The sequence below is a fragment of the Bactrocera oleae genome, unplaced genomic scaffold (genome assembly GCF_042242935.1).
Source record: "Bactrocera oleae isolate idBacOlea1 unplaced genomic scaffold, idBacOlea1 ctg00000010.1, whole genome shotgun sequence".
NCBI classification, from domain to species: domain Eukaryota; kingdom Metazoa; phylum Arthropoda; class Insecta; order Diptera; family Tephritidae; genus Bactrocera; species Bactrocera oleae.
In genome coordinates, this window is record NW_027212753.1 from 62501 (window position 1) to 72500 (window position 10000).

The 10000-nt window shown below is 48.0% G+C and overlaps 1 protein-coding gene and 1 pseudogene across 1 annotated transcript in view; both read left to right on the top strand.

Moving 5' to 3' along the window:
• Positions 1–2381, top strand: part of LOC138858572 (large subunit ribosomal RNA) — a 2780-nt pseudogene extending 399 nt beyond the window's left edge.
• Positions 2382–7754: 5373 nt separating this feature from the next.
• Positions 7755–10000, top strand: part of LOC138858508 (secreted protein C-like) — a 47520-nt gene continuing 45274 nt past the window's right edge. The window contains exon 1 of the mRNA XM_070112809.1: positions 7755–8135. Coding sequence (XP_069968910.1) covers positions 7755–8135 — 381 coding nt within the window. The remainder of the gene's footprint in view (positions 8136–10000) is intronic.

Below are 10000 nucleotides of genomic sequence, written 5' to 3' on the forward strand. Positions count from 1 at the left end.
AGAGAGTTAAATAGTACGTGAAACTGCTTAGAGGTTAAGCCCGATGAACCTGAATATCCATTATGGAAAATTCATCATTATAACTGTAGTATTTAATTTTAAATATTATAGTAATAGTGTGCATTTTTTTCATATAAGGACATTGTAATCTATTAACATAATAAAATATTTATCAAAAGATCATTGGTTTTTAAGTTTATTCAAATTAATTTGCTTTTAGCTTATTAACATAGAATAATTACTGATGATTTGATAAAGTGTTGATAGATTTTATTATATATAATGCTAAAATTCTTTTGAATTTTACAATAATATTATTATCATTGATTTTAATATTAATTGTATGCATTTATATGATTAACAATGCGAAAGATTCAGGATACCTTCGGGACCCGTCTTGAAACACGGACCAAGGAGTCTAACATATGTGCAAGTCATTGGGTTATATTAAACCTAATGGCGAAATTAACTTAACTGTATTAATAATGGGATTAATTTTTAATGTATTACATTATTAATTCAATCCCGGGGCGTTCCATATAGTTATGTATAATGATAATTTATTATTATTTATACCTCTAACTGGAGCGTACCTTGAGCATATATGCTGTGACCCGAAAGATGGTGAACTATACTTGATCAGGTTGAAGTCAGGGGAAACCCTGATGGAAGACCGAAACAGTTCTGACGTGCAAATCGATTGTCAGAATTGAGTATAGGGGCGAAAGACCAATCGAACCATCTAGTAGCTGGTTCCCTCCGAAGTTTCCCTCAGGATAGCTGGTGCATTTAAAAATTATGTAAAATAATCTTATCTGGTAAAGCGAATGATTAGAGGCCTTAGGGTCGAAACGACCTTAACCTATTCTCAAACTTTAAATGGGTAAGAACCTCACCTTTCTTGATATGAAGGTTGAGGTTATGATATAATGTGCCCAGTGGGCCACTTTTGGTAAGCAGAACTGGCGCTGTGGGATGAACCAAACGTAATGTTACGGTGCCTAAATTAACAACTCATGCAGATACCATGAAAGGCGTTGGTTGCTTAAAACAGCAGGACGGTGGACATGGAAGTCGTAATCCGCTAAGGAGTGTGTAACAACTCACCTGCCGAAGCAACTAGCCCTTAAAATGGATGGCGCTTAAGTTGTATACCTATACATTACCGCTAAAGTACATGATTTATAATACAATTTCGGTTGGATTATAAATTTTGAAACTTTAGTGAGTAGGAGGGTACAATGGTGTGCTTAGAAGTGTTTGGCGTAAGCCTGCATGGAGCCGCTATTGGTACAGATCTTGGTGGTAGTAGCAAATAATCGAATGAGACCTTGGAGGACTGAAGTGGAGAAGGGTTTCGTGTGAACAGTGGTTGACCACGAGTTAGTCGGTCCTAAGTTCAAGGCGAAAGCCGAAAATTTTCAAGTTTTAATGAAATGAAATGAATGAATTTTTATTCCATAGTAATTAAACACTTGAATAATTTTGAACGAAAGGGAATACGGTTCCAATTCCGTAACCTGTTGAGTATCCGTTTGTTATTAAAAATGGGCCTTTGTGCTCATCCTGGCAACAGGAACGACCATAAAGAAGCCGTCGAGAGGTATCGGAAGAGTTTTCTTTTCTGTTTTATAGTCGTACTACCATGGAAGTCTTTCGAAGAGAGATATGGTAGATGGACTAGAAGAGCATGACATTTACTGTTGTGTCGATATTTTCTCCTCGGACCTTGAAAATTTATGGTGGGGTTACGCAAACTTCTCAACAGGCCGTACCAATATCCGCAGCTGGTCTCCAAGGTGAAGAGTCTCTAGTCGATAGAATAATGTAGGTAAGGGAAGTCGGCAAATTAGATCCGTAACTTCGGGATAAGGATTGGCTCTGAAGATTGAGATAGTCGGGCTTGATTGGGAAGCAATACCATGGTTTATGTACTCGTTCTGGGTAAATAGAGAATTTCGATTCTTGTTCCCCGGATAGTAGTTACGTAGCCAATTGTGGAACTTTCTTGCTAAAATTTCTAAAGGATTTATTATTGTATAGATACTTTTTTAAATTATAACGATTATCAATTAACAATCAATTCAGAACTGGCACGGACTTGGGGAATCCGACTGTCTAATTAAAACAAAGCATTGTGATGGCCCTAACGGGTGTTGACACAATGTGATTTCTGCCCAGTGCTCTGAATGTCAAAGTGAAGAAATTCAAGTAAGCGCGGGTAAACGGCGGGAGTAACTATGACTCTCTTAAGGTAGCCAAATGCCTCGTCATCTAATTAGTGACGCGCATGAATGGATTAACGAGATTCCCTCTGTCCCTATCTACTTCCCCTGCGGGTTTGGGGAAAGAATATGCCCGTGGCAAGGCATGCCTGTCGTAAAAGGCGACTAAAAGCCAATATGCACTATGACTGTTATTATATTCTTTGCCCAGTAATATCAGCATAGTATATGGAGTGATAGTGCTATAATACTCAGCTTGAACTGACATTAGAAACACTTTAAATGAAAAAGCAAATAAAAAGACATTTGAAGTTCAAGCGACAAATGTCACCAGTCATTTGAGTAATGGGGAGCTCAACTGGCAGTAGTTTAGGCTACGCAGTCTGACCGGAGACTTTCCGGTACCACGGGGAGCAGAAAGCCCTTGGACTTCTGTTCAATCTGCTCATTGGGTTCGGCCCTTTGGGGAGTATCGTGGTGGCTGTGGTTTAAACCTAAATGCTGGAAGAACTGAATTTTCAGTTCGAAAAAGAAGTTACACAAGTAACTGGGTGCCGTACCCGAAAACGGAAGAGGTTTTAGGTCGGCCTCGAATCATACCAAGATGGTAGTGTGGACCCAGACACACTGCCACTGGTATCCAAATAAATACTTGCATAAGCTCGTTTTGTTTGGGGCGCTGATCAACGCATTGTATTGATCCGTTGTGTTTTGAACACCGTGAGGTAAGGCCGTCGCCGGCAGGTACTCACGTAAATCTACAACGAAAGTTGTCCCTATCTACTTTCCCCTGCGGGTTTGGGGAAAGAATATGCCCGCGGCAAGGCATGCCTGTCGTAAAAGGCGACTAAAAGCCAATATGCACTATGACTGTTATTATATTCTTTGCCCAGTAATATCAGCATAGTATGTGGAGTGATAGTGCTATAATACTCAGCTTGAACTGATATTAGAAACACTTTAAATGAAAAAGCAAATAAAAAGACATTTGAAGTTCAAGCGACAAATGTCACCAGTCATTTGAGTAATGGGGAGCTCAACTGGCAGTAGTTTAGGCTACGCAGTCTGACCGGAGACTTTCCGGTACCACGGGGAGCAGAAAGCCCTTGGACTTCTGTTCAATCTGCTCATTGGGTTCGGCCCTTTGGGGAGTATCGTGGTGGCTGTGGTTTAAACCTAAATGCTGGAAGAACTGAATTTTCAGTTCGAAAAAAGAAGTTACATAAGTAACTGGGTGCCGTACCCGAAAACGGAAGAGGTTTTAGGTCGGCCTCGAATCATACCAAGATGGTAGTGTGGACCCAGACACACTGCCACTGGTATCCAAATAAATACTTGCATAAGCTCGTTTTGTTTGGGGCGCTGATCAACGCATTGTATTGATCCGTTGTGTTTTGAACACCGTGAGGTAAGGCCGTCGCCGGCAGGTACTCACGTAAATCTACAACGAAAGTTGTCCCTATCTACTAAGGTATCCCGGCATTCGTCTGGATATCAAAGCCACAGTCGAGGCGAGGCATTAAGTGAATGGGTGGTGGCTAAAAACCTCCACATTGTGAATGAGCCGAGTGAATGGTACACGTTTGATGGGCCTGGGGGCGTGAGTGACATTGACGTGACGCTTATGAATCAGGCAGCAGATAGGGCGTTCGTAGCTAGATGGGAGGTTAAGGGAGGGTGGGGATTGAGTGATCATAATTTGATCCAAATTATGGTTACTCCCAAATCCCCTCCCTCGCTGTATGAGAGTCCATTGCGGCGATGGCGTACCTCTGGTATCGACTGGAACCAATATGGACGATCTGTCAGGGAAGCGGTATTGGGTATACCGCTTATAGCGTTTGAGGATTTGGGGGTCGATGAGCAGGTTGCTCGTCTTTATGAGGTAGTGTGGGGGGTTAATGATAGGGTACTTAGAAAGTGTGAAAGTTTTATCGTTAGGAAAATTAAGTGGTGGACGCATGAGTTAACCTTGAAGAGGAGGACTGTCAGGCGATTGAGGCGAAAGTTTCAACGCGCTCGGCGGTCCAATTCTGACAGGCTGTCCCAGCTTAGGCATGAACTTAGTTGTGCGGCTAGGGAATATAAGGATATGTTGGTAAAAGTTAAAGAAGAGGAGTGGAGGAATTTTGTAGGGGAAAATAGGGACGACCCGTGGGGTCAGGTCTATAGGATCTGCCGGGGTCGTAAGAGGGAGGATATCACCTCTCTTCGCGTTGGTGACACTGTGTTATCAACGTGGAGAGAGTGTGCGGGGGCTTTGTTAGGAGCGTTCTTTCCTAGGGCGGAGGTTCAGGTACCTCAAGCACAAGAGGTACCTGTCCCTCCATTAGATGATGGAGAGTTGGGGTACGCCTTTGGCCTGGTCAGGTCTAAACGGTCCCCAGGTTTTGATGGTTTGAACGGAGAGATGTGTAAAAGCTTGTGGAAGTTCATTCCTGAATACTTGGAGGCCATTTATGATAAGTGCGTGTGGGAGGGTTATTTTCCCCGCGAGTGGAAAATTGCTAGGGTTGTACCTCTCCTGAAGTCCCCTGATAAGATCAGGAGTGATCCTCGCTCTTATCGGGGCATCAGTCTCCTTCCAGTACTTGGAAAAGTGCTGGAAAGAGTTATGGTGGAACGGCTTCAGGAGCTAACGCGGGGTATGTGGTCGGATAGACAGTATGGGTTCAGGAAAGGACGCAGTGTAGAGGATGCGTGGTTCTACGTTCAGGGTGCTGTTAGGGAGAATGTCAACAAATATGTCCTTGGCATATTTGTTGACTTCAAGGGGGCATTTGATTACCTAAGCTGGGATCGAGTGTTGCAACGGCTGGAGGAGCTTGGCTGTCCGGAAATTACTCTTTGGCGGAGTTACTTTTCGGACAGAAAAGCCTCTCTAGTCGGAATGAATGGGAGTGTGGAGATCGGAGTGGTTCGTGGCTGCCCGCAGGGATCCATCTGCGGTCCATATATTTGGAACCTCATGATGGACTCTCTGCTTGGACAGCTCGAACCCCTCTGTAAATGTTGTGCGTATGCGGACGACCTTCTCCTTCTGGTTGAAGGTCGATCGCGATTTGAGTTAGAGCGGGCGGGAGGACAATTTTTAGAAATTGTAAATAATTGGGGTTTAGGTGTGGGGGTAGACATATCGATGGACAAAACGGTGACAATGCTGCTTAAGGGCAGATTGTCGCCGGTTCGTCCACCGATTGTCAAGGTGAATGGGGTCAGCATCAGGTATGTGACGCAAGTCAAATACCTGGGGCTGACCATGAGTGAAAGAATGTGCTTTACTCCACACTTAGCGATTCTGAAGGAGCGACTGCAGGCGGTCGTAGGCAAAGTGCGACGCATCTTGAGGAGCGATTGGGGCCTTGGACGCCGTGCTGTTCGCACCATATACCGTGGTCTATTTGTGGCTTGTGCCACTTATGGAGCCGCAATATGGTGGGAATCAGCGGTGACGGTCTCTGGTCGCCGAAAACTCCTCTCGGTGCAACGTTGCATGATGCTTGCATGTTTGCCTGTATGTCGCACCGTTTCAACGGATGCGATGCAGGTTTTACTAGGTGCACCCCCTCTTGACCTGATTGTTGTACAGCGAGCTGTTGCATTCAGGTTAAGAAGGGGCTTGAGTGTGTCATTGCTGCGGAATGATTGGATTTCCGATGATGATGTGGAGAGGGAGGGATTTCTAGGGAGCAAGAGGCTTCTAGATGATAGGGTTAGGAGTAGGTGGCAAGACCGTTGGGACAATAGTCCTAACGGTCGGGTGACTTATGAGTACATCCGGGATGTTAGGTTCGTTGAGGGTAACCCAGACTTCAGATTTTGTCTGAGTCTGGGTTTTTTGTTAACGGGGCATGGGCCTCTGAATGCATTTTTGCATCAGAGGCACCTTTCTGATAGGTCGGGGTGTTTGTGTGGGGCGCGTCGTGAAGACTGGGTTCACTTGATCGCGGAGTGCCCGATGTACTCGGACATTAGGGATCTAGGGGGTATGGGGATTAGCTGGACTGATGGACGGTTAGATGTTAGCGGTGTGATCTCCACTAGTCGGAATGCCGAACAGTTAGGGTCGTTTGCGCGTGAATTGTTTAGGCGGCGAAGGCGTTTAACTGTGAGTTAGGGTTAGCTTCTTGTGTGAAAGGTGTGTGAGTGTAATGTGCGTATGGGGTTCAACCCTTGGTTACCAGTCCAGAGCTGTATGGAGGCTCAACTGGTAGTAGCTTCGGCTACGAGGTCTGACCGGAGACTTAATTCTGGTACCACGGGGAGCAGGGGCCCTTGGAGTTCGCTCCAACCTGCTCGTGCGGACTGGCCCTTCGGGGAGTATCGTGGTGGTTGTGGTTTATACCCAAATGCGGGAAGAACTGACGTTTTGTCAGTTCAATGTGGAGTTGCATTGCAACCGGGTGCCGGACCCAAAGTACGGCAGAGGTTTTAGATAGGCCTCGAACCTTACCAAGGTGTGTAGTGTGTCCATTCCACACTACCAATCGGTACTGAAAAATGCCTAGCATTTTTGGGGCGCTGATCAACGCATTATATTGATACGCTGTGCTTTTGAGCGCCGTGAGATAAGGCCGTCGACGGCAGGTACTCACGTTAAACACACCGGACGTTGTCCCTATCTACTCACTATTCGTTGTTTGGATTCCGACGCGAATAGACGTGCGTGCGCATCGTTGTGATTAGTAATTTTCGGTGATTTTTCGGTATTTTCTTTTGAGCGATATTTGTTTACGCGTTAGCATAAGCACCGTTGCTTGTCGAGTGTGTGAAATTGTTGCTACAATTTCTTGCGGAATTTCGCTTTGTGCGAGTATTCGCGTTTTGTTGTTAGTGCTCGGGTACGTGACCGCGAGTGTGTTTTTTCGTGCAAGGGCACAATTGGCGCGTTTTTTGGGCATTTTTCGGTGGAATAGCGGTAAGTACATATTTTTTAATATTGTGTACAGTACCTTAGGTGCTACCGCAACGTGGTCGTTCACGTTGTTGTTGGTGGGGGACTTTTTGCATAGCCCCAGTTTAGTGCCGTATTGTTGGTATTCTTTGCCGGCAGAGTCGCCTATTTGGAGTGTTGTGTTGGGCATCTGGTGTTCAGTTGGCCAGTTTCAGCAGGTTCTGAGCAGGATTGCTCAAAAGGTACCAGCGTCTGTCCAGTGCTGAAGTGAGTGTACCGTGTGCAGACAAACGGTCGTAGCAGTGTGCGTTTAACCCACGGATCGGTTCGGTCCAGCGCCACATCGGTCGACTCGCGGCCGTTACGGGGACATTGATCCGTCCGGCGGTCAATTTGAGTGACCTCTGTCCAGGCCTTTTGGCTGGAGTTGTGGGCTGTACCCTAGCGAGAACGCATTAATCGTCCGCTTGGGTCGTCGCTGCTATAGAGCGGGTCTGCGCTAGAGATACTTTCTCCAGCGCGTTCAGTTGCACGTACTTGGCGAGCGGCTGTTTTCGGCATCTGTTGAACTAGTGCCATCTGCGTCAGTGGTAAGTTCGGCGGATCAGCCTACCAAAGGGCGTCCGAAGGCAAGAATGCCTCCACCACGGAGGAGGAGGGTTAAATCCCTCGCTGGGAGTGAGGAGTCCGGTCCATCGGTGGTAACGGTGGACACATCGGGAGACGAGGCGGTGAGGCCATCGGTGAGGTCCCCGCCACGGCGGAAGGCGCGTTTGGGGTCGCCGGCAGAAACGGGGGGTGATGAGGGCGGGAGCGGTAGTGGTAGCGGTTGCGATAACGGTGACACCGCTGAAAAAGCGGCTGTTCACCCCGCAAAGTCGGGCGAGGGCGAAGTGGGTGTTGCGAGCGTTGATACGTGTGCGAAGAAAACGGGCGCTAGCAAAACAAGCGCGAGCAAGGGCGGCGCGAGCAACCGTGGTGGTCTTAAGGGGGGTGTTGTTGTCGGGGGTGGTGCGGTTAGCCATGTCGCGGCTATTAAGAAAATTTCGGCGGAGCTCAGCGAAGTAGTTTTTGGGGCCGAAAATTTCGCTATAGGGACCGCGAAGGGGCTGATGGAGCTTGCCTCGAAATACGAGGCACTTCTGATGACGGTAGTAACCGAGAATGCCCATCTTCGTGGTCAAGTTGACGCCCTTAGAGGAGGCTGTGGAGGACACTCCTCGCCACCGAGCAGGTCAATGCCGGCTCCATCGGCACCGATGCCTCCGCCCCCAGCACCTGTACTGGAGGCGATTGCACCGGTGGCGCAGAGGCCTGTTGAGACCTGGTCCGTTGTGGTTAGGAGTAAGGGGCCTGCAGCTTCCTCTGAGGAAGTGATTAAAAAAGTAGTTAAGGAGGTGGGTCCTTCCCTGGGGGTAAGGATCCACGAGGTTAGGCCAATTAAGGGTGGTGGGGCGGTTATCCGCACTCCCTCTGTTTTAGAGAGGGAGAAAGTTGCGATGAACGCGAAATTCGGGGAGGTGGGGTTGGACGTGACTGTCAACCGGAAGTTGGGTCCTCGGGTTGTAGTCCAGGGGGTTCACACGGAGATCTCCCATGATGAGTTCATGGAAGAGTTACTCCGGCTGAACCTTCAGGATTTCAGCCCGGCGTCCCAGAGGTCAGATGTGAGGATGGTCAGTCGTCCCTGGAAGGTGGCCCCTGATGGTAGCACCAATGTCGTCCTTGAGGGTACGGACAAAATGATGTCCGCCCTCTTGGAGGCTGGTAGGTGCTACATAAAGTGGTTCTCCTTCCGGGTGCGACCGGATAGCCCCGTTGCTGGCTGCTTCCGGTGTATGAGTTTCGACCATAGGGTGGCTGTGTGTAGGGCCAAATCAGATGTCTGCCGGAGGTGCGGTCAGGAAGGCCACAGAGCTGCCAGTTGCGTCAATGCACTCCATTGCCGCAACTGCGCATTCAAGGGTAGACCAGCTGGGCATCTTATGATGTCCGCTGTCTGCCCGATATACTGTGGCATTGTTGAGCGCGCCCTCGCCAGACACTGATGGGGGGGATTATACAGTTAAACTGCCAGGGGGCGTATGCCGTAATGTGTGAATTGGGGGGGTGTATGGCTGAGGGGAGGTGCGGCATTGCCTTACTCCAGGAGCCCTACGCCACCAATGGTGTGGTTCGGGGTCTTCCTGGTAGTTTCAAGGTCTTCACGGACCTTGGGGCTAATGCTGCAATTGTTGTGAGTGATCCCAACTACGATTGTGTAGTTGTGGATTCCTCACAACTGGGTGTATGTGTCGCGATAGAGGGGGAGTTCGGTAGGCTGATTGTAGCTAGTTTGTACTGCAAATTTAGCGAGCCCCTAGAGCCCTACCTGGGCTACATGGATAAGCTACTACTACTTGCGAGTAGTAGCCCATTTATCCTAGGGCTGGATGCGAATGCCTCGTCTTCGATGTGGTTTAGTAAGGTATCCCGGCATTCGTCTGGATATCAAAGCCACAGTCGAGGCGAGGCATTAAGTGAATGGGTGGTGGCTAAAAACCTCCACATTGTGAATGAGCCGAGTGAATGGTACACGTTTGATGGGCCTGGGGGCGTGAGTGACATTGACGTGACGCTTATGAATCAGGCAGCAGATAGGGCGTTCGTAGCTAGATGGGAGGTTAAGGGAGGGTGGGGATTGAGTGATCATAATTTGATCCAAATTATGGTTACTCCCAAATCCCCTCCCTCGCTGTATGAGAGTCCATTGCGGCGATGGCGTACCTCTGGTATCGACTGGAACCAATATGGACGATCTGTCAGGGAAGCGGTATTGGGTATACCGCTTAGAGCGTTTGAGGATTTGGGGGTTGATGAGCAGGTTGCTCGTCTTTATGAG